Source organism: Sminthopsis crassicaudata, chromosome 3 (genome assembly GCF_048593235.1).
Source record: "Sminthopsis crassicaudata isolate SCR6 chromosome 3, ASM4859323v1, whole genome shotgun sequence".
Lineage (NCBI taxonomy): Eukaryota > Metazoa > Chordata > Mammalia > Dasyuromorphia > Dasyuridae > Sminthopsis > Sminthopsis crassicaudata.
In genome coordinates, this window is record NC_133619.1 from 646,546,252 (window position 1) to 646,570,821 (window position 24,570).

The 24,570-nt window shown below is 40.9% G+C and overlaps 2 protein-coding genes across 8 annotated transcripts in view; both read left to right on the forward strand.

Moving 5' to 3' along the window:
• Positions 1-21,181, forward strand: part of LOC141564995 (uncharacterized) — a 102,774-nt gene extending 81,593 nt beyond the window's left edge. The window contains exons 1-5 of one of the 2 annotated variants that reach the window (XM_074307929.1): positions 6,671-6,856; positions 9,757-9,907; positions 11,838-11,964; positions 12,886-12,954; positions 17,888-21,181. In XM_074307929.1, the coding sequence (XP_074164030.1) occupies positions 9,875-9,907; positions 11,838-11,964; positions 12,886-12,954; positions 17,888-19,695 (2,037 nt within the window). In that variant the 5' untranslated portion in view covers positions 6,671-6,856; positions 9,757-9,874 and the 3' untranslated portion in view covers positions 19,696-21,181. Of the gene's footprint in view, positions 1-6,670; positions 6,857-9,756; positions 9,908-11,837; positions 11,965-12,885; positions 12,955-17,887 lie in introns of those variants that run through there. The other variant, XM_074307931.1, reaches the window with a different exon arrangement.
• Positions 1-24,570, forward strand: part of LOC141564996 (uncharacterized) — a 218,839-nt gene that overhangs the window by 113,893 nt on the left and 80,376 nt on the right. The window lies entirely within an intron of this gene.

Here is a 24,570-nt window from a genome sequence, read left to right on the forward strand (position 1 = left end):
TTGGTATGACTTCTTATTCAGATTAGGTAGTGCTACCATGTATTTTAATAGTTTGGCCATACCCATATCATTATTATTATTCTTTTTTGTAATACTATGTATGTGTAATTGTTATATGTATCGGAAGATGAAAACAATTTATTCTAATTTTACCCCATTAGCTCAGTCCTCTTATTATTTTCGTGATCTTAAGGCCAAATGAATAAGAAATTAAAATTGTAATTGTAAGCTCACTCAAATCTAACAGGCCTGAGCTTCTAAAATTATGGGAATTTGACCATTCTATGAACTCTATATGTCCTTGACAATAGATACCAGGAACTAGCCATTCCTGGGAATGTTTATGCTTAGGGTGGTTGGCTTCCTCCCTGAGCATACACAATTGATAAGGAAATACGTCAAAGTATAGACAATATAGAATGGGTCAAAACACCAGATGGTCACTTATTTTCATATATGTCAAGATGATATAGGGAGTAAGTCAAAACACTAGAAGGTCACGTATTTCTATACATGTACACATGCCAGACTTCCTGGCTGAAAGCCTTCTTTGTTTAAGAGAGGTATATAAGATTAAGAATCTTACATCTCCACTGAGTCTCATCCGTGGGGAGGACGCTTCGCCCGGAAAAATCTTTACACAATTCAAGCTGATTGAGGCTGAAACGGGACTCCCTCCCATGAGGTTCCCTTGAATTGGTGATGTATTCTCTTCCTCTATCTGTTATATTAACTATTCTTGTTGTTATTTTAGTTATTCTCATAATTATTTGCTTTTTATGTAAGTCTGACTTGTCTGTATTTTGTCTTGTTTGATTAAAACTTTTATACTTTTACCTTTTTATTGAGTTTGAGAGCGTCATTTATAGGAACGAATCCGAACTTTCCTATAAAATCATAATACATAAATCAGCAACATCGTTGTGTGATGATCAACTCTGAGTGAGTCAGGTCTTGTCAGGAACACAAATGACAAAGAACTCACCATGGAAAATACTATCCACCTCCTGATAAAGAACTGATAGGCTGAATACACATAAAGCAGTCTTTTTTTTTAATTCATTAATAACGTCATTCTTTTTAATGTTTTTCTTTTCCATTCTGATTTTTTTTTCCACAACTGTGGCTAAGATGGAAAGAGGTTCTACATTTCAGGAAAAGGAGAGGGAAGGGACAGAGGAAGAAAAATTTGGAGCTCCAAATTGTAAAAAATAAATAAATAAATAAAAAACAAATTTAATGCTAAAAATAGTCTTGATGTAATTAAGGGGAAATACCATTTTAAAAAACTTTGGGATAAGGAGATCTCCCTTTATTGAAGAGTTGGTAATATTTCAAAATAGTCTTCTGGTGCCTGAAAATAAGAGCTCAGTGATTTCTGTACTGAGATTAAAAATGGGATCTATAATAGTCATGGATTTGATTTCTTAAGGAAAAGCAAGGAAAATGGCCATGATTTAAAAGATCCCAAATTCCACTATTTCTTCTGAAGATGCTATTTGCCAGTGACTCGCCAGAAAAATCAAAATTTCAAGTTAGCCGAAGAACAAGGCTGAAGCATGTTACCAATAAAAAAATAAATACCAAAAAGAAAAAAAAACAAACAAACCTAACTTGGAAAAAAGGAACTTGCAGATGAGAGCGGCATTATGGGTTACCACAAGACTATGTATGAGCAGAAAAGCCAGGTCTCGGACTGAAAATGAAGAACAAGCAAGCTTCCTATAAATCCCCGAGGACCACAGAAGGAACATCAGTGAATCTTCTATAAAGGATTTCTTGAAAGCTCACAGTAATATCAGCTTGTGGGACGAACACAGAAAGTCACGAGGATCGCTGGGTTTTTGGAAGAGACGCGTGATTTATGGGAGTGTTCCTGCGGGTTTATTCTCCCAGCCTCGCCTGCTCCTCAGCAGGTCAGGGACCCACAAGGGTGATGTTCACTCCGGTCACTGGAATGAACCTGGGGTCTCGGATCCAGTGTGAATAGCTTCCAACGGCCGAGAGTCTAGATTAAGGAAGAAAGGAGAGTTAGGGAGAGACTTTCCTCAAATGATAAATGGTCAAATGACATGGACCGAAAAGTGTCAAAGCGTTTTCCTTTGTTCTTCCTCCTGCCTCTAAGCTAACCCTTGGGAAACAGGAAGCTAAGAAGGCAGAGCTATAAGTAAAAAGTGACAAAGATGATTACTAGCAGGAGAATCATCTGGGTGGCTCTGGTCTCTGGGGAGGCTCTAGGGAGAAATCTGTCAGAATGAAGCTGCTGGACTCTCTTGTGGTCCGTGTACAACAGGTAAACCTTATAGCCACTGGAAAAGCTGATGGTGGTCATACACACAGTATCAGGCAGGGAGAACACAACTGCATAGAGTGAGGCATTAATAGGAGTCACAGTAAAAGACTTATTCTTTTGTCTCTGAGGTGTTTCTGGTGCTCCTTAGTCCTTTAAGTTCCTCAAGTATAATAATATTTTGCAGCATTGGGAAAATCCAGAAGAGGAGAATAGAAAGGATTATGTATTTTAGGACTTCAACTTTGTGAACCTAGGGTTCTGGGGATGGATGATGATGGCCTAAAAACCACTCAGGAGGCAAGTTATGCTGAGGGAAAGCCCCCATCTACTCTATGAAGATAGAATATAATTTTGCAGCTGATATCATCCAGAAAATTCTTCACACCCAAAGTTACCAATCCCTGAAGGAAGCCCTTAGAGAGAAGCATCAAAGACTTGGCCAAAGTCAGCTGGAAGAGAATGAGCTCTATGGCCCTCAGCCTCTGGCCAGTGAAGAACAAGAAGCTGAAGAGACAAAGTAGGAAGAGAAACCTCTTCCTGAACCTCCCTGAACCCTGATTCCTGTCTGAGCCAAGAAGGCAATTCTCAGGAAAATATCCATAGGAATCATGCTCTCAATGTGGTGAGCAAAAGAATTTCAGTCTGAGCCTGGGGTACCTGGAGAGAAATACAAGGACTTTATGCCATCTTATTCCCATCTGAGAAGAGCCCAATTCATGACTCTTTCCATGCTATAGACAAAGTCAGTGATTTCTCTGCAGGGACTCTGCTTGTGTGACTTAAGGATGCCTTGCGTCATTTACACATTATTGCACTGAAATATCATTTTTTTTTTTTAGCTAAAATGAATAAGCTATGTTTTCATGCTCTGATTTGTACAACAAATCAAGAGAAAGTAGTTAATTTTTTGTTTCTGACTTAGTTTTCTGCTCTTCTTGAGTTCACTTAAGGAAACTTACCTTGTAAATTGGTAGCTGTTCTGGCTCAAACTCCCTATCTGATTTTCTCAGAACTGGTTTTGACCAGAAAAAGTAAGTGTCTAACAAAGTCACAACATTGCAAAACATGCAAAACATGTACTTAACTCTCATCCAGACACTGCCCCATTGTAAACAAGAAGCTGTGTAACCGCAAGGCTGTACCCGGATGTGGCAAATGGGCTTAAAAGTGTACCTCACTAAAGGTTCGGGGCTGATCTCTACTAACCAGTCAGTTGCTGGCCAGCTAATAAATGATGCTTTAAATTGAATAATCTGATCAGAGCTGTCTATCTCGTGTCTGTCCACTTCACTACAAAGACTGAGATCCTTGTTTTGGCTTCTCATAGGCTTTTCTAACTTTTCTCCTAGGTCAAAGGAGACTTTTTCCTGGATTCCCATCTGGCTTTGTTTTCCTGGCACTCCTGTCTTCAGGCTCTCCAGATTCTCCTTAAAACAGTATCTGCAGATAGAAATACCTGTGGTTATTTTTAAACATGCTGTATGGGATATCTCTGAAGGTCTTGAAAACATCATGGAATTCCCATATCTGCGATGGGAAAACTGTAAAGGGCTGAAACTGAGTTGGATAAGGTTGGATAACTGAGCACTTAAGGCTAATTACTGGTTGGACAATATTGCATATGCTTGGAGAATGGCCCTGCTCACTCTACTGTGCTCCCTCTGTGCCAATTCCTTCTTTCACACCCACATTTATGAAGTGATTATTCCATTTTACTCTACTCTGAGCCAGTCTGACTCTAACAGGAATCTGTCTGTGCTCCTGATACCCTTGTGGACATTTTTTCCTTGAAACAAATTTAGAAGCTTTGGAAAAAATGGGATTGCCATGTTTGAACTTTGCCTTGTGTATCATAGAGAGTAGATTTGTTTGAAGCTTTCAGACCAGATTTGTTGCTTAATCAGGATGTGCTGGTCACCCTGATCCCAGAGCCCTTGGGGAGGCAGGGAGGATGATCCAGACGATGAGGCAAGGAATTTTCTGAGATACCATTATTCCATTTTACCCTTTTCTAGCCAGTTTTGTTTTTTAGAATGACTCCATCATACACAACTCAGCTCTCACCTTTCTTTCATTCTTCTCAGTAATAAGGATAGCTTGAAGAATTCTGACAGCGTGTCCATGTATAAGCAAATTTCATGTGTTTGGAGTTAATCTCTTTTTCCAAGTTTACCGTGTCCCCAACATAATATTTGTGGTGCTATTACTTATTGTTACTTATTCTTCCAGGCTCCTTTCTGACCTAAGACTTGTCTCTCCCATATCTGGAGGAAATGTCCAGGATATTCTTATTGCTCTTTCTAGGGATAATGAGTTTTGATATTTCCCAGGATATCAAAAGAATAAAAAAAGAAAAACTTCTTGCTAGGGTCCTTCAGTCTTTCTTGCTCTGTAGATGGTCTCATTTCCTTTCCTCTTTCCCATAAAGGGATCCCAAAAATCTGACTTCTGTTTGTACTTCTTTTGACTTCCCCCATGTGGGGTTTCAGAGGAATATTGATCCATTCAGTCTCTTTAAACCATCTAGAAAACTATATTGGTCCAGACTGAGAAAACTTCAGAGTCCTTTTTTGTATGAAAGTGGTCTAGTTTTCTGCCACAGGCATTAGGTTGGAGGCTAGCTTTGAAACCTCACTCTGGGATCAGAACCCACAGTTGCTGCTTGTGTTGAATGTATTTCTTGCTTAATACCTACTTTAGGTTCCAGCATCTTCTCCTCTCCTTGCAAAGCCTGGAAAGTCCCCACTTTGTGTAATGATGGAGAACCTGAGCAAGATAGAGATTAGAGAGTATTTAACAATTTATTAAATGGGAGAGATTTACTGGGACAAAATGGATCCATGGTTTGGTTCCAGGGCTTAATGAGATTATTATTGTCTCCAAGAATCCAGCCCGGAATGTCAGATACAAGATTCTTTTATAGGGTTACAAGAATGATGACTTAATGAAGGCAAGTACAGGAGAGGCTCCTGATATTCTAATGAGATCTAAAATGGATAAAGACCTTTATTCCATCAAACCTTGAGAGGGAATGACTATAGCCTAAGATCTAAGATATAAGACTTAACTTAAATCTTAACTTAAAGTGGGAATGGTTATAACCAGAGGCAGAATAACAGAATAGGAGAATTAGGGAACATGGGTCAGGACTTTAAAAGGGAACTGTGGCACAACATTTGGATCTGCTTCATTTCTGGGATGTGGGTGGAAAGCCCAACCTCAGAATCTTGGGAGAGCACTCTGAGCCAGTCTGACTCTAACAGGAGTCTGTCTGTGTTCCTGATACCCTTGCGAACAATTTTTTCTTGAAACTTATTTAGAAGCTTTGACAAAATGGAATTGCCATGTTTGAACTTTGCCTTGTATATCATAGAGAGTAGATTTGTTTGAAGCTTTAAGACCAGATTTGTTGCTTAATCAGGATGTGTGGTCACCCTGATCCCAGGGAGGCAGGGAGGATGATCCAGACGATGAGGCAAGGAATTTTCTGAGATACTTTTTTGCTGTATTTGGAAACTGCTTCAAGCTGAGCACTTAGCTGTTATCTTGTTCTTGGTTTTGAGCTTTATTAATGTAAAACTTCTTAAAGGTTTTGGTTTTTTCTATTTCAGCTCTTGCCTCTACCAGATCAAAATATTAGTTAATTTTCTAAATAGGCCATCACATCACACTCCCAGAATCATTTTTTAGATTAGCATTTTTTATACTGTGGTTTCCTCAAATCCCAATGTAAGATTAGAAACATAACAATAATATAAATAAGGTTCTAAAACATGAAGAAAAATTGCCAGTGAAACAATATCAATGCATTTCTAAATTATCTCCCATAGAAAAATCACTTGATCCTTCTGACCACTTGACTCTGTGGACATACAGCCTTCAGAGTAGAACGGAGTCATTCTGATCCAGTTATGCCGAATGTTTTTCCCTATACTTCCTCATCATATCAGCTCAATGTCAAATTTTCAGTGATCTCCCAGAAGAGGCTCAAACATCCCTATTATTATAATGGGACAACAAGTCTTTAAGAAAGCCCACATTGCAATTTAGAATAGGAGAAAATCCAATCCAATCTGGTTTGACATTTGAAGGTGAATAGAATCCCCAATGTTCTCAAACAGGACCCACTACTTTCTGTTTGGCTGCGGCCCCGGCTTATTCTAGCCACCCTTTCAGCTCCAGAGAGGAAGGAGTCAGCCCCAAAGCTGTGAATGAGAGTGGGAAAAGGAGATCTCAGGGCAGAACGGTGGGTGGCGATCCAGGCCGAATATGAGCCCTTGGGGTGGCGTTTGGAAGCCTGGGCGGAGTCCAGGGCAGAGGTGGGGCCTCTCCCGCGGTGCAGACATCTCACGTGATGGGGGCGGGGTTTGGGGCGGAGAAGCAGCTCTGGGCCTGAGATCCAGCTCTTGTGCGTCATAGAAGGAGACAGCTCATTTTGGGAATTTTCAGAGGCTGGCTAAGGTGGGCCCAGGAGAAGTCTCCAGAGAGCTGGCTGGAAACCGGGACTTCTGGACTTGAGATCTCTCTGCCTCTGCAAGGCAGCTCCGTAAGGGCAGGTCCCAGGTAGGTTTGTCCACCTCCCGGTATAACCCTAACCCTCCCTGCCCACCTCCCAGCTTTTGCTAGTTGCCTTTGTCTTTGCTGATGGGGCATCATCTCTTCAGCAGCTCCAGGAACCTGCTGCTCTGCCAGACTCGGCTGTCGGACAAGCCCTCCCTCCCCAGACCCCACCCTTCCCTATCCCTTTTCCCACCCCAGAACTTCCCAAACGTCAGACGTTACCGTCCCCGGATTTATCACAGATTCACATTTCCCCAATTTCAGACCTTGCCCACAAGGCCCCGGGAGTCCCGCCTTATTCCTGGATCCCGGTTAGAAACGCGGTGCTTCTGCCTTCCCACTTAGGCCCCTGATAGATTCGAGAGTTCTGCCTGCCCTGAGGACGTGGGCCCCAAACCCCTGCCTGCCTGTGCCTGGCTCCCCCATCCCCCAGGCTCTTCGGCTGTTGCCCGATGAGACTCCAGGCCTTGACTCTCTGTGTGCAGGCCCCCTTTAGGGTCGCCAAGCCTAAGCTCTACCAGAGGGTCCCAGGTAACCTCCTCAGCTCCTAGGAAGACCTCAGGGCACAGCCACGCTGCTTTCCCGGGATCCGTGCCCCCCTCCCGCGCGCCCCCCCCCAATCCTTCTGCCCCTGCAGTGTCCCTAATCTTATCCTGAGCTGGGTCAGACTTTCTCTCCCGGATCTGACCTGGGCTCTCCTTTCCTCCTGCTTCCCTGCCCCCTCTTTTAAAGCCCTGAAAGTTCCCCTCATCCGCCCCCTCCCTCCCCGGACCAGATCTCAGGCTTCCCCTGGAGCCTCCATCCAGCGCCCTCCTTCCATCCCCAGTGCGTGTTATATAACCACAAGGCTTCCACAGCCTTCCCGATCTATACATTGTTTCTTCAGGTATTGAGAGGAAGGTTACAATGTTACCAGCTCTCCCCGCCCTTCCCCCCACCGAGAGTTCTATTGATAACATTTTCTCCTATAGAAGTAAATAATGAGGGCCTTGGAATTGGTCCTCAGTGTTTTCCTCTTTTCTGGATCTAAATTTTCCATTCAGTTCTGCTCCTTTTGTTACAAATATATGAAAGTTTTTCAGTTTGTGAAATATCTATTTCTCCCCTCATTCCATATTGCAGATTTCTGGGTAAATTATTGAAGATGCAACACCAATTCTTTTCTTTTTCGAAATTTAATGTAACCATAAATATTGTACCTAGGATATACTATATTTAATATGTATGGGAATGCCTGCCATCTAGGGGAGGGGGTGGAGGGAAGGAGGGGAAAATTCAGAACAGAAGGGAGTATAAGCAATAATATTGTAAAAAAAAAAAATTACCTATGCATATGTACTGTCAAAAAAATGTTATAATTATAAAATTAATTAAAAAAAGAAAAAAAATTTAATGTAACCAAAGCCATGGTCTTTTAGAGTTGAAGCTGCTGAGTTTGTGAAATCCTGACTATTTCTGCAGGGTCCAAGTCTGTCTTATTTTCTGCTTGGATTGCAGGATTTTTTTTCCTTAACCTGGGAATTGTGAAATTTTGCTAGGATATTCTTGTAAGGTTTTCTCCAGTGATCTCTTCAGTTGGTGAACAGTTTCAGGATTCTTAGCACTGCAAGACCAATTGTTTCTAATTTCTAATATGGAATTTTAAATTTAAAATAAATAAGGAATGAAGGGGGGGGGGTGGCTGCAATTTCCAGGTGTTTGCTGTCACAAAGAGCCACTTTAAATATTCCATCCAAACAACTGAATATCCTTGATCTCCTCCCAGAGAGCCATGGGCAGTTTCTGGAGACAACAGAACATTACACCTTCCTTCTTCTATTTACTCACCATTCTCTTTCTCAATCCTCTTTTAACCCTATCTCTGTCACTTGATCTTCTCTCCCATTCTCCCACTCCCTACCCTATCCCCAGTGTCCTCACCTGTATATATTCTGGCTTCCTCATCCTTCTGGATGTATACATTGGTAATTAGAGAGAAAGGTTTCAATATTACCATCTTTCCACCCCCCTTCCCACCTGCTTTCTCAGTATTACTTCTTCCTCTTGCCAGTTTTTATAATTTCCTACCCCATCATACATAACTCAGCCCCAGTCTTTCAAACTACCTACAGTTATACTGATAACATTTTCAGTTATATAAGTTAAAGGTGATTACAGAAAATCATCCCCAGGATAATATACAAGTTTATACCATCCCACCCCAGTTATCTTATTCCCAGTCCTTTCTATCTAAACTCCTGACTGCCCCTGTGACCAATAGCCCTGGGCTTTTCACTCCCAGACTTGTTGTTTTTGACTGGGTAAAAGAACATTCATTCATTTCTTCCCCTACTTTTAGTCACTCAATAGGTGTTGCCTCCTTCAGACTGAGACTTAGCTTAAGGTCAAGGTCTCCACTGCTTTCAGGGCCATCTCCAGTCATCCTGATGTATATCTGGCCACTGGAGCCAGGTGGCTCTGGAGGAGAAGGTGAGGCTGGTGACTTTGAACTTCACCATGGTTCTTACTCTTTTCCAATTCAGTTAACTAACTTCCCAATCTTGGCTTGCCAGGGACCCCTGGGCCTCAGTTGTTAATCTGTGCTGGCGCTCTGTTCCCCTTTTATACAAGAGAGACAGATCTTTCCTGCAGTTCTAAATTATCTAAGGCTAGAAAATGGTGTTTCACCATCCTTTTGTAGGTCCTGTCACTGCACTCTTCATTGACAGTTATTTCACAGGAAACTGGAGAGAGTTAAGGTGATATCCTGCCTTTTTTCTCCTATCTTGACTCCACCATTTTCATTTTTCAGCCTGAATCTCCTTTCAGCCTCCCTCCTCCTGTTGGTTGGGGTCTGTGCCCTAAGGGCAGGGCCAAGGGCTTAGTAACTTCCCATGGAACCTCACCTCTGTAATTTCCTGTAGGCTAGCTCCCTGTCCAGGAGAAGAAGGAGTCAACATCTGTGGAGTTATAATCATCCCCTGCCAACAGCCTGCAGAGAACCAAGGCCTAACCTAAGCAGAGAGCCTGGAGCCAGAGGGAATGTCCCCTGAGAGCTACAGACCCCCACCCCAGGTGAGTGTATTTTGCCCACAGATGTGGCAACATCAGCCCAAGAGGTCATTTCCACGAATCTGAAGGATGGTCTGTGAGGCTGGCCATCTCTCTTTTTCTGTGTATTCTTTACAAAAATGGGCAGGAAAATGAATGCAGTAATAACAACACTGCCCTCCTCTCTGCTATGTTTTGGACTGATTCACTGTCCCTTTGGCATCTTGAGCATTAACCCCCTTCCCCCAGTTGCTGCCCCCACATATTTGTTTAAAATTTCCCCTCAATACAGGTCCCTGACAAGAATGATCACTTTACTCATTAGTGTCTGTCCTGTGGGTATCCTGTCTTTGCTTTAGTCCAGCACCATCTCCCACTAGACACACAACACACACACACACACACACACACAGTTTAACCACTTTGGGTCCTGTGGCCAATTTCCCTCCTGCAGCCACTGACGTTCCTCAAACCCTTGATCCTGTTGGAAGCTTCCCCAGCTCTTGTCCTTTCCCTGGCTGGGAGCAGAGGAGAAATTGTCCTCTTGCTGCTGCTCAGCTCCTGTTGCCTCAGGCCATACAGATCTCCCCAAATCTCTCTGAATCCCTTCTCTTTACCCTTTTCTCTTTTTGTGGTTTTATATATATAATTTTTTTTTTTTCCCAAAGCAATTGTTGACTTTGCCCAGGGTCACAAAGGTAGGAAGTATTGTCTGAGGTAGTATTTGAACTCTGGTTCTCCTGGCTTCAGGGACAGTGCTCTATCCCCAATCTAGTGGCCCCTATTAGAATTTCTTTTAACCTTCAATACAAAATAAGAGAAGAAAAAAATTTCAGGGAACCAGCAGAACAATAACAGCAGATTTGATAAAACAAACCTGTACAATAAATGTTACAAATGGATCAGGAGCTGTCCAGCATTTCTTTGCTTCCTGGTACATTTTCTTTTATTCTATTTTATTTTCTTTATCTCCTGAGACCCCTCAGCTTATTTAGGCACTTCTAGAATCACTCCATCACACTCAGCTCATACTTAGCCTTTCTCTTCCTTTACCATTGCTTGGGTGAAAGCAACAGGCATTTAGAAAGGGAAGAGGCTCTGTGCTAATATAAAGGAAATGCAAAGAAGGAAAAATCGGTCCAGTCTAACATGGAAGACACATATCAGCAGCTGTGTCCACACCACCTGTGTACAGTGTAGGTGAGAGACCTTTGAATGACTGCTTCGAAATATTCTCATAAAGGATGTGACTTTTGGGCAAATTGGTGACCATTGGGCTGGATCCCTTAAGAAGTGTGTGAACTGTTCGGTAAAATTACCCATGCATATATCTGACAAATAAAAACTATTTAAAAAAAAAAAAAAAAGGAAGAAGAAGAAGTGTGTGATTCTGAAATGTGGAACAAAAAATCTTATAGAAATGAGTGTTGAAAACTATCTGTACTTGAATTTGGAAAAATAAAATAATATTGGGGGGGGGAATAGTGTTTTCATCTGGGATAAGACTTAATTTCTGGCCTTTGGAAAATTCACAGGATTTTTTTTTCTTCTTCAGTGATCATGGAAATATTTTAGCTCAACAGCACATAATACTTGCTAGCTTCACACACACATTTCATGCCATTTTCTTAACATAGGACTGTCTGATTTCACCTCCAAAAATCCTACTCTCTCTCTGATAGAATCCATAACTTTCCTGATTCCACAGGCAGTAATTTCCTAGTAAGACATTTCTCAATTTTATTGCACTAGAACATATAAGATGTATTTCTCTATATTCCACTGGTCTTTGAGGGACTTTGGTTTCAGTGTTTGCTCTGAATCCTATAGGGGCTGTCACTTTTGGGCAGATCCCTCCTCCATGCTTTAGGTCTGTTCTGTAAATTGAGGAGCATTGGATCAGGTCAGGTATGAAGGAGCTTCCACTCATATCCTCTGTGTGTTGGTGCTTTAGGAGTTGGTGACCTTCAAGGATGTGGCTGTGGACTTCAGCCCTGAGGAGTGGGATCTGTTGGACCCAGATCAGAAAGAGCTGCATAAAGAGGTCATGCTGGAGAATGCCGAGAACTTGCTCTCCCTGGGTAAGGAGCGCTTCCCTTGGAACTCTGGGAATGGCATCAAAAGGAGTGTCACCATCCCCTCCCTATGGTGCAGAGTTTCAGTTCTTAGAAAGGCCCAAGGGCTGCCTCCTGTCCACAAGCGAAGGTCCTCCTGCTGCCTGATTCTTCTATGAGTGGTCTTTACATTGTAGGAGGGAACCTGGCAGTTGTGTCTGCAAACCTTCTGAAAACTGCTCCTGCCCCTTTTTACTGAACACGGGATAGGAGGAGGAACTCCTTCCTCTTGGTGGGGAACCATTGTGCCTTTGCTATGTTCTTTTGGGTAAAAAAAAAATAAATTTTTACCTCACTGCCCCTTGTGTAACTCATAAATCCCAGGACAGCAGCGGGTCCTTGTTCTTCTTTTATACATTCCTTAAAGTTCTTCACAGATACAGGAAGAGAAAGGGAAGGGAGGAGGTTTTCCCATACATTTGCTTGTGCTCAAAGCTTCCTTCATGTGCATTATTGCACTTGATCCCCACAAAAACCCTTTCTTTAGGGCTGCATCTTTAGCTTCATTTTACAGGTCTGGAGGCTGAAGCAAACAGATGAAATTAGTTGTCCAGAGCACATAGCCAGGATGTATCTAAATCCAAGTTTGAACTCTGGGCTTCCTGCCTGCAGTTCCAATGCTCCCTTCTCTGTTCCTGGCTGCTTTTAATGTCCAGAAACTGGGAGCTGTGGGGTGTGGCCATCCTGCTGCAAAGGAGGCAGCAAAATCAGGATTTTCTCACTGCTTGGCCTCTTTTCCCCTCTGCCCTCTTCTCCTGGCAATAAGCACTCTGAAAACCATCCTTGTAGTCCTTGGAACAACCCAGTGGGCCCTGCACCCCCACCCTGTTCCAATGAGGAATAAATGACAAATTTCAAGGCTCACTCCCACTATTTCCCCCCTCCCAGGACTTCCAGTTCCCAGAGAAGATTTCATCTGGCATGTGGAGAGAGGAGGCCTGAGGAACTCCTGTCCTGGTGAGTGAGTTGCAAGCTGGGATGCAGGCTGCTATCCCAGGAAGCTTCTTCATGTGATGTGCATATGGGTGGGAAAACTGGTTTGAATTGCTTTTTCAGACTCTTGTGGTAGTGAGATATTGAGCATTGAATCTCTGCCTTAGTCTCTTCATTTATAAAATGAGGGGCTTGTACTCCATGGCCTTTCTGTTCCCTTCTAATGAAGAATCAGTGATACTAGTGGAGTCTTTATTGGAAATTTGGGGCTCTCCAACTATCTACAACCAAAGTAAGAGAGCTCAGGCTGTCTAATAGGACTTTCTTAGACCTTCCTTAAGCCAAAACGCATTTATTTTGACTTTTTTGATATTTATTTGAAACTAAAACAAAATAGAAAAAGACAGAAAAGAACAATTTTTACAATTGTTTTTTGTTCATTAGAACATAAGGGAGGATTAAAAATAGATTATAATAAATTTCCATAAGCCATAAATGAAAGATAATGTATTCAGTGCCATCCATTGCTTTCTGCTTTCCTTAAGTTTTTCTTTTCTTTGCTGTACACTTTTTATTTTATTCTTCTCCCCCTCCCCTTTCATCCTCTGCCAACTCCCCCAGGCAGGCTACAGGTAAGCACCAATACATAGGGCAAATAACAACCTCTGAGGAAAGCTGGCCACAAGCTGGAATTGATTAGTTGCAAGACTTCCTTCTTGCCTCCTTCCTTTCCTCCCTTCTCTCTCTCTCTACTTTCTTCTTTCCTTCCATCCCTCTGTTCACCTAGGATATCATATACCCTTAACTACAAATGCTCTTAAAAGCAGTTTCCCCCTCTGTTTCATCACTAAACCATCTTTGGATAGATTTCCTTTATGTTTTCTTTTCTTTCTTTCTTTTTTCTTTTTCTGTTTCTTTTTTTGTAATGTGATGTTGTCTCCAGAGACTGCCGATCACTCTCTGGTCTAGAGGAGAGACTTCTTCCTCCAGAGAGCCACCTCAGCTCTGGCTTAGAGCAGAGACTCTCTATCTTTCAAGTGCCGCCCTCTTTTATCCTCCCAGAGAATGGGAGGGGGATAACGCAAGGGCTTCTGGGGAAAATTACTTCAACCCATGAACTTGCTCCACCTAAGCATGCAAGCTCCTCCCCAGGAGGTCACAGAAGTAAAACTCCCAGTAAAGGCAGGAACTAGAGAATTGTCAAGTACCTACTTAGCACTTAGTAAGAACTTATCACCTCATTATCTCATTAGCACTTAGTAAGAACCTAACATCTCCCCCTTTCTTTTGATTTAGAACATAGGGTGGTCATGACCTTGAAACATAAATCCATCAATATGGGAGGCATTACACATAATTACATAGATTACATAAACACATAGTAACATGATACATGCTAGAAATATGTAACAAATAACATGATCAAATAATCATAAATTGAGAATTTATATGTGTCCATAAGTCCATAGTCCATTAGTTCATGTGCCAAAAATCCAATAATTCCTGCAAGTTTTTAAAGTTCTTTAACAGTCTTCTTATTAGCCATGCTCTTTCAGTGTCAGATGTTTCTTAGATTTTCTCCTTTGCTTTGAGGTCTTTCTCCTTTTCTCTCTCTCTGATGGACAAGGCAAATACGACTCATTGGCACCCATCTGATTCCTTCTCCATCTGAAGAAATACAAGCAAACCCTCTCCCCCAGGCAGTTAACCTATCTAGTGCCTTCCATTCACCACTTTCTGGGTCTCTCCACATCACCTGGCGATTATCTAAGCACAGTGGAGCTGCTCCCACTGGACACTGCCCTTCTGATGGGTTATAAAACCTGTTTGCCGGAGCCAGTGCATCTTTGTGAAAAATTAGAAAATTAATGGTATAGAGAACTAAATTTAGAAGTTCTCTAGGGTTACCTGTGGCTCCCCCTTTCTTTTGTTTTTGGAGGAGTGTCTTAATGTCTCTGTTTCTTCTCTCTACTATTGCCTGACCTTGGGGATTAAAAGGTATTCCAGTAGTGTGTAGAATCTTATACTGTGCACAGAAGTGCATAAAATGTTTAGAGCTTTTTTCTTTTTCTTATCTTTTTTTTTTTTTTTTTTTTTCTGAAGCAATTGGGCAGTTGGGGTTAAGTCATTTGCCCAGGGATACACAGCTAGGAATTATTGTCTGAGGACAAATTTAAACTAGGGCCCTCTTGACTTCAGGGCTGGTACTCTATCCACTGTGCCCTGATTCCTTTCTTAAGGAAGAAACCTTAAGTTAAAATCAATCTGCTTCTCACTGAGTGCCCATAGCTTCCTTGCTAAATTCATTTGGTCTTTGCTTGGGTCCTCATTGACTTAAACTAAGTGTAAATCCGTTACTTCCCAGCTGCTTACCTTAGCAGGGGTTCAACTGGTTTCTCACCTTCATCAGGTCTTCAGAAGTCTCAGCTCTGATTATCCCAATCAGAGAGCTACCTCTTTAGAGGTTCCACCACAGAGCACCCGAGTCACTTAAGTATGCAACAACAGGTCTTTATTCTAACTTAATTCTAACATAAGTAAATATTCCCTAACATTCCCTCTAGCATTCCCTCCAGAGTTCTCCTGGAGTTTCCCCAAGTTCCCTCGAGTCCCCTTGGAGTTCTCTCCACCTTCTGCAACCCCTTTTTTATAGTCCCCAGATCACATGACTGAGAGTGCACAAGTTTGAGCATGATCAGCAAGATCGAGGAGACTTTTCCTCGTTAATGAAGCTTACTCAATACCTTAATGTCCTGTTATCAGGCTCAGGCAGAATAAGCTTCCGAGTGCCTCTTATACTCTGCCCTTGAGATCTGCCCCTGACCTTAACATAAATCAGAGTCATTTCTGCTTTGGCCAGAAACCCTGAGTCCTCCCCTAGTCATTCATTCATTTCTTTTTATTTATTGAGATTATTTTAGCCTAGATAAGAGAGGAGATTCTTTGCCTCCACTGCTCCCTAGCCTTAATCAGTGGATGGGAGCAGCTTTAGTCACAGGACATCTGTTAGAGATCTTACCTTAACAAGGCCCAGGTCTCCCCTGGCCATCTGCATCCAGAGCCTTCTCCAGTAATCCTGATCTATACCTGGCCACTGGACACAGATGGCTGTGCGGGGGGAAAGTGAGGCCGGTGACCTTGGGCAGCCCTCCTTCACTTAAATTGAAGTCAGTCACTACATAACTGACAGCTTCCTTTAGATTAGGGATATGGAGGGAAAGACTCCATCACAGCACCAGGAGCCCAAGGCCGTTGTCATCTTCACCATGGGATTTGTTTATAGGTGAGAGGGAGCAGGAAAGAGACAGAAATAGAAACAGATTTGGCCCCTCAGAGGGACCAGCATGCAAGCACTGAGGTGGGATTGGACCATATGATCAGCTTGGGGTAATGTTAGCCAATCAATAAACATCGATTAAGCACCTGTTCTGCTTTAGGCATTACATTAAGCCCTGGGTGTACAAAGAGAAACTGTCAAGAAGTTTTAAATCTGGCATAAAAACTTAGAGATAGCTTAAGCATAAGCAACAGTTTATGAAACTTATTCTTAGTAATCTAGGCAAAGGAAAGTGTTTTTAATGGAAAATTCTTGAACTTGGCCACTATATTTCTTGGCGTTTTGATTTTAAGGTCCCTTTCAGTAGGTGATCTATGAATTTTCTCAATGTTTATTTTTCACTCTGTTTCTAAAACATCTGGGCAGTTCTCTTTGATAATTTCCTAGAAAATAGTGTCCAAGCTCTTTTTTTTCTCATATTTTTCAGGGAGTCCGATTATTCTCAAATTGTCTCTCCTGGATCTGTTTTACAGGTCTGTTGTCTTCCCCAGAACACTGATCTTGAAATAAAGGATTCTTACAAGGTTCTAAGTCAGTGGAATTGATAGAGACAATAGTTATCTAATTTAGCATGGTGCTTAATATTTCTCTAGTTCAGTGCATGTACTTAGTACTTAATATAGTTCTACAAGATTCACACCTATGATAAGAGAGCATATAAGCTCAGAGAAACTCAGCCAGAATCAGAACTAGGAAAGACAGAGAGGAAAGACAGACAAGTGGTGGCAGGCTCTCCTCATTCACTTCTCTACTGAGTAAGATCCACAAGGCCGCCAGAAAACTAGCCGAGCCCCAGGTGAAGGAGATAGGACTTTGAAGGAGACAATAAAGGATTTGGACTTTAACCTCTGGCCACTCATATGGTGATTACTGAACTGAAATGAAGTCTGCTTTAGAGACCCCAAGAAAACCTCAACAGAGAATATTACATTTTAAATAGAATATTGCAGAAATGCATCATGTTGAACAGACATATGTATATGGGGGGAGGGATGTCTTGTAAGGAAGGAAAAGTTGAGGTGGAGAGAATCAAAATGATAGTGACAATGATAGTAGGTAACAAGCATATGGTGCCTACTGTGTGCCAAGAGTTTTATAGGTATTATTTCTTTTGATGCTCACAACAATTTGGGAAGTGGGTACAATAATTACCTTCATTCTAAAAGAAAACTGAGGCAAATAAGTACATTCCCAGTGATGCATAGCTAGGTGGTGCTTAAAATTAAATTTGAAAGAAAGGATTGGAAGTAAAATGGAGCACATCTATGTAATGCAATAGATTAAGAAGCTTCCTTTGCCAGGTTCTATTTTTAATCTCTGCTGCAGGGATTTGGATCAGGTTACTGAGCCATTCAGAGCTCATAGCCTGGTTTCTAAATTATGAGATCCTTCACTTTGCCTTTGTCTTAGCTTTGTTGTGGAGGTCCAAATTTATTGTATTTTGTGTGGAACTCTGTGGTAGTTGAATCACTTATTGGTGTGAGCTAATAGCATTTAGAAATGATTGAGTCTGTCATTTCAGTTTGGAAAATTTTGCTTGGAAAAATTAAAAGGTAATAATCTTATTATAAGGCAGCATTAGAGGGTATATTTACACATGTGTGTGTTTGTTTCTTTTAGATGCAGATACATGGTTTGATATGAAAGAGATGAGTGGAAATCTGAAAGTGATTTCATGGAAAGACCTTTTTCAATATAGTGCATATAGAGATGTTGTTGCTAAGCAGAAAAGAAACCATACTGGAGAGGAACATTGTGAGTGGAGTACACACACAAAAGCTTTAAGAAAGAGTTCCAGTGTTGTTAAAGATAAGAATATACATCCTGAAGAGAAAACACCTGAGTGTCATGAATGTGATAAAGCTTTGCTTGTACTCTCTTCCCTTGGCAAGCATCAGAGAATCCATGCTGGAGAAAATCTTTATGAATGTAAGAAACATGGAAAGATTTTGAGAGAGGAATTTACTTCTGCTAAATCTGAGAGAATTCACACAGAAAAACAGCCTTACAAATGTAATCAATGTGGAAAGGATTTCCAATGTTATTCCAAATTGGCTCAACATCAGAGAATCCACACTGGAGAGAAGCTTTATGAATGTAAAGAATGTGGAAAAGATTTCATATATCGCTCCCGTCTTGCTATCCATCAGAGAATCCACAGTGGAGAAAAGCCTTATGAATGTAAAGAATGTGGAAAGGCTTTCCTATATCGCTCCAGTCTTGCTGCCCATCAGCGAATCCACACCGGAGAGAAGCCTTATAAATGTAATCAATGTGGAAAGACTTTCACATATCGCTCCCATCTTGTTGTCCATCAGAGAATCCATACTGGAGAAAAGCCTTATGAATGTAATGAATGTGGAAAGACTTTCACATCTCACTCCAGTCTTGCTGCCCATCAGAGAATCCATAAAGGAGAGAAGCCTTTTAAATGTAATGAATGTGAAAAGGCTTTCACATCTCCTGCCAATCTCGCTAACCATCAGAGAATGCACACTAGAGAGAAGCCTTATGAATGTAATGAATGTGGAAAAGCTTTCATACATCGCTCCAGTCTTGTTGATCATCAGAGAATGCACACTGGAGAGAAGCTGTATGGATGCAATGAATGTGGAAAGACTTTCACATATCGTTCCCATCTTGCTGCCCACCAGAGAATCCACACTGGAGAGAAGCCTTATAAATGTAATCAATGTGGAAAGACTTTCACATATCGCTCCCATCTTGTTGTCCATCAGAGAATCCACACTGGAGAGAAGCCTTATAAATGTAATGAATGTGAAAAGGCTTTTACAATGCACTCCCATCTTGTTGTCCATCAGAGGATCCACACTGGAGAGAAGCCTTATAAATGTAATGAATGTGGAAAGGCTTTCATAGATCGCTCCTATCTTTCTGTCCATCAGAGAATCCACACTGGAGAGAAGCCTTATAAATGTAACGAATGTGGAAAGACTTTCACATCTCATTCCAGTATTGCTGCCCATCAGAGAATCCATACTGGAGAAAAGCCTTATAAATGTAACGAATGTGGAAAGACTTATACATGTCACTCCAGTCTTGCTGCCCATCAGAGAATCCACACTGGAGAAAAGCCTTATAAATGTAAACAATGTGGAAAGACTTTCACATATCGCTCTCATCTTGTTGTCCATCACAGAATCCACACTGGAGAAAAGCCTTATGAATGTCATGATTGTGGAAAGGCTTTCACACAGCGCAGCAATCTTACTTCCCATCATACAATCTGCACTGCAGGGAATGCTTATGAATGTAAGCAGTGTGGAAAGACTTTCAAATACAAAAACTGTCTCATAAAACATCATAAAATCCACTTAGGAGAGAAACCTTATGAAGGTAATGAATGTGGAAAGACTTTTACACAGCTCCATAATGATTTTAAACAGGAGAAAATCCACATTGGATAGAAACCTCATGAATGTGGGAAACTTCAGACAAAGCTGAAATCTTGCTTAGCCACTGAGAGTACGTACACATTAGAGAAAAACTTTTGAGAGGCTGGATCATGATAAAGTTTTTCATATATATTAGTCCCTACCTAGACATTGGCAATCCCATACAAGATGTAAAACCTCTTTCATATAATGCATGTGGAAAAACATCCAGGCTCACTTCATCCCTGAATTGCCTCCAGAAAATTCCTAGTACATTGAAATCATGGATAAAGACATAAAAATGGAGACATAGTTTATTAATCAGCAGGGACTGGGAGGAAATCTACTCTGGACTTGGCTTGGGAAGATCTTTAGCTTAGATTCGTTTCTAAGTTTATATCAGACGATATGGAGTGGAGAGAAGACTTAGAAATGTGCTGAAGGAAGATTAGCCCTTACATGGAAGTTAAAGGGTAATATAAATGACAATATTCACACTAGAAAGAAACAGTATACAAAATATATTTGCAGAAAGGCTGGATCTCATCCTTTGTGTAGAAATCTTCCTGCTGGTGAAATGTGAACATAATGAATGAGGAAAGACCTCTGCCTACAGCACAGATCTCATTAGATATTGTAACTTTAACTGTGTATAATGGTCAGAAAATACATTTGAGTTTTTTTCTGAAATCCCATGATTTGTGTTCAAAGAAGGTTCTTTATAATGGGAGAAACCAATTGTTTTAATCTCCTTTCTCTCTTTTTTTTTTCTTCTGAGGCTAGGGTTAAGTGACTTGCTAGGAAGTGTTAAGTGTCTGAGACCAGATTTGAACTCGGGTCTTCCTGAATAATCTCTTTTCTCAAACAACAAAGATTAAGAGATTTTAAAATCTGACTTTAAATTGTTTTTATTACTTAATTTTCCTCTTCATTCTCTTGTTTATTCCTAAATTCTTTGGCTTTCTATCTGTGTGATAAGTAATATGCTCCATGTTCTAATTTTCTTTTAAAATATCTGTGGCTTAGATCTCCATTTTGACCTAATATTGCTAAATTGTGTTGTGTGGGTTTAAGGTTTTGTGAGACCTTTTCAGAAAGCTGGCCCACAGAAGAGTGCTATAGTTTAGTGCTACAGTTGCAGAAAAACTCTCCCCCTTGAATCCTTGCTTAATGTTGTACAAATCACTTTGCCACATCAGCAAGCTTTGTAATGTATAGTTACTGTTCTTAAGTGGAGTGGGTTCCTAGCTGGAGTCCACTATGTGGTAAAGTTGCTCAGTCCAGAGTGTAAAAACTCCTGCTCCATTGCCTGTACTTTGCCTCCCTTCTCTAGACTGCACTAGTAGAGTTGTTGCCCTATTCCTGCAGAAATGGAATCAACTGCTTTCTGCTCTGACTCTGAGAAACATCTGTTTGAACTATTTGGGGTTGGTGGTCATTGTTCCACATGGTGTGAGATGTTATATACATTGTAATCTTGTATTTGACAAATGTAAAGAGTAAAGACTTGGATAAGAAATTATTATTTGGCTAAAAAGTTGAATACTCATTTTAAAAGAAAATATACCAACCAGGTAAGTTTTCAAAATTTGTAGCTACAGTTTTTTATATTAATTTTACAGGGTCCAGAGCAAAGAAGAGTTCATTTTCAAAGGGCCCATTTACATAATCCCCCAGAAATTATTGGTCAAATAACAGTATTTTTTTCTTTTTTTTTTTTTTTCTGAGGCTGGGGTTAAGTGACTTGCCCAGGGTCACACAGCTAGGAAGTGTTAAGTGTCTGAGACCAGATTTGAACTTGGGTCCTCCTGAATTCAGGGCTGGTGCTCTATCCACTGTGCCACCTAGGTGCCCCCAAATAACAGTATTTCTAGAAAAATATTTTCTCCCAAATTCCAAAATGGGAAAAATCAGAATAAAAATAATGGCATGAATAAAGTTTTTGAAACAAGAGAAAATTGCAAAATAACATGACTTCAGCTGATTATCTTAGAATTATCTTATGTTGCTGCCCATCCAGTCCTAGCAGCCAGGCACCCTGTGAGCTTCTAGACCTTGGTGGGGGAAAGGCTGGAAGATAAGCTGACATAAAACAAAGGTCAGGTGGGCAATAAGAGCAAACTCTATTTATTCATTTTAGGACACGGGTATATATCTCTTCAACCAAGGCAATAGTGTGTTCTCCTTTTCTCATGGGACTATTAGGTATGAAATCACCCAGACAGTTTCCTCCCTTCCTTGCAATCTCCAAGGACATCCTTTCCCCTAGAGACAGAACAGAGAGGTGGTGAGGCATAGCCATTGAACAGGGGACAAGCTACAGGGAAAACCGGAGCTGGTCTGAATCCTCTGCCTCCTTGGAACTGGCCTTCAATGTCTCCCTGTTCTTCTGGGCTACCTTGAGATACAGAAGGGATACTTGAAGTTCATCTAAGGAGTGGTGAGCTTGTCTTAGAAAACAGAGTAGGAGGAAACATGCCAAGATAACATATTTGTAATGTTCTTTCTCTAGATTGTGATCTTTCTCTGTGAGCAGGTTTCTTGGGGAGCTTCTGGAGGCAGTCTTAGTTTCAGTTCAGTTCAATAATCCCAAAATGCAGCCAGGAGTTAAGGTCCAGATCCTTTATTGTGTCCTTCAAAATCCTGAATCTTTTCCTGGGCGCAGTTAGCTTTCTTAGAGGCCTATCTTCTTGGTTCCCTGAGAGCTCTTGTCCAAGTGTCTCCAGCCAGCACGAAGGTTGAAGTGGGGATGAATCTTGACTCTGAATCTCCAAGAGTGTGGGATTGTGGGTTTCTGCCTTATGAATCTCCTGGAAGTCCATGAGCAGGCTGAATCCTGGCTCTCTATCTCCTCCCAGTGGGCTTGTCCTTTTATATGCTCCCTAAAGGTATGAAGTCTAAAGTGTGGACAATGGTGATCCAACTCCTTTAAAGGTGTGAACTAGGTACATAAGTACCTTGTAAGAATCCTAACACATATCTGTCAAGTTCTGATAGACTCTCAGTTGTAATCCTTCTTTGGGAGGAGGTTTCTTTTCTCTGTGAATCTTTTTCTCTGTCCTCTTTCCTTGTGAATCCATGGGATGGCTTCTTGATCCAATCCAGAACTCACTTTCCAGACCCTAATTTCTTTTTTTATCCTCCCAGAGAATGGGCATGGAATAATTCAGGGGCTTGTTGGAAAAATACTTCAACCAATGAATTTGCTCCTCTTAAACATGTAAGCTCCTCCCCAGAAGTTCAAAGGGGTAAAACTCCCCTTAAAGGCCAGAACTAAAGAATTATTAAGTACCAATTTAGCACTTAGTAAGAACCTAACACATATCCAAGGCAGAAAATGCAATAGCAAGCTTGATACATTATTAATTGGGTTGTTTGATCCAGTTTAACAACCTGTTTACAATATCATGAGGATCAATACTGTCATCATGAGAATCAGCTATTTTATATTGTATCTTAGACAACTGACTAATTTCCCATGTTATATTTTCAGAATGGAGCACCCTGCAGCTTATTCAATACTTGTTCAAGAGTTCTTTTGGTAAAGTTGAATATACATATTAGATAAAATAACTTGTTCCCAAGTGAAACAAGTTTTTAATTGTACATGCCCCCCTGGGGATGGGGATGGGGTTGGGGTGAGTTCTAGGACTGTTCCCTGGGCTGGGGCTGGAGCTGGGGTTGAGGGGCTAGGCAAAAACTTGGTTTTGTCCAAAAGCCCAGCTAAAGAGCTCCCTAAAAAGGACTCAAGTAAAGCATAGCTCAGGAATTCCTGGAGTTGAAAAGCATTTCCACCAACTAAATGGGAATCATAGTTTTCCCTTTTACACTGATTTTGCTCTCCCAATAGGATTCACAAAGCAATGTGTGTTACACACAAATAAATAGGTTTTTTAAATCTTATTTTTTTATTTAAAAATGTTTAATTCTAATAATTTGCACTTTCCATAGAAGGCAGCTATGAACTATCTTGTAAAATGGTGGAGAATTAAGACGCGGTAAAATGCAAAGCATTTTTCTCACAAATAATTCCCTAGCATATTGTGCAATCATCTCTAAAAAAAAAACCCCAAAACCAGTCATTTCACATTATTTAATTTTTATAATACACAGAATCTACAGTATTATAGAAAATAAATAGAATTCTTAAATTGAAAACATTTTTATCTTACCTTGTCTTCTGATGATAGTGCCTCTTTATTTGCTTTCAGAAGACCAAAGGAGAAGTTGCTGTATCATTAGTGACTTCTTTCTGGAGATCCAAGACTGCTTAGGCCTTAGAATCACCCCTTACAATGAGTCCTTGATCCAAGATGGGAGTTCTTGGAGATCATAAAAAATGCACCACCTGGAAATAATCCCTCAGCAACATCTGCTTCCCCACTGAGATCCATAAGGGTATCAGAGAACAGGAACATAGCAGAGGCAGGCCCACAAACTTGTCTTAATTCTAATATTTTTCTCTTCTGTATATAGACAATTTTTGATTACAAGTGAAAATGAAGTTAGGCATAAAATCATACAATGATAGAAGGCACAAAAATGAGCGTTACATACTGACAGTAAATGAGAGCAAAGGAAGAAAGAATTCTAGAGGAAATGAACAGATTGGCACATGGAAGTACACTATTTCATGCTAATGAAAAACTTCCTGAAAATTAGATAGTACCCCATTAAAGTCAATGATCTTTGAGAAAAAGAAAAATAGTACAAGATCGAATTTTGAAAAATAGAAGAAATTGTACACCAACCAACCAGGAAAACATATCAAGGAGAAAAAATACAAAGAATTGGATTTCCTAAAATCCATGACCCAAAAAAGAGCTTAGCCATTATATTTTAAGAAATTTTAAAATTGGGGCAGCTTGGTGGTTCAGTGGATAAAACACCAGCCCTGAAGTCAGGAGG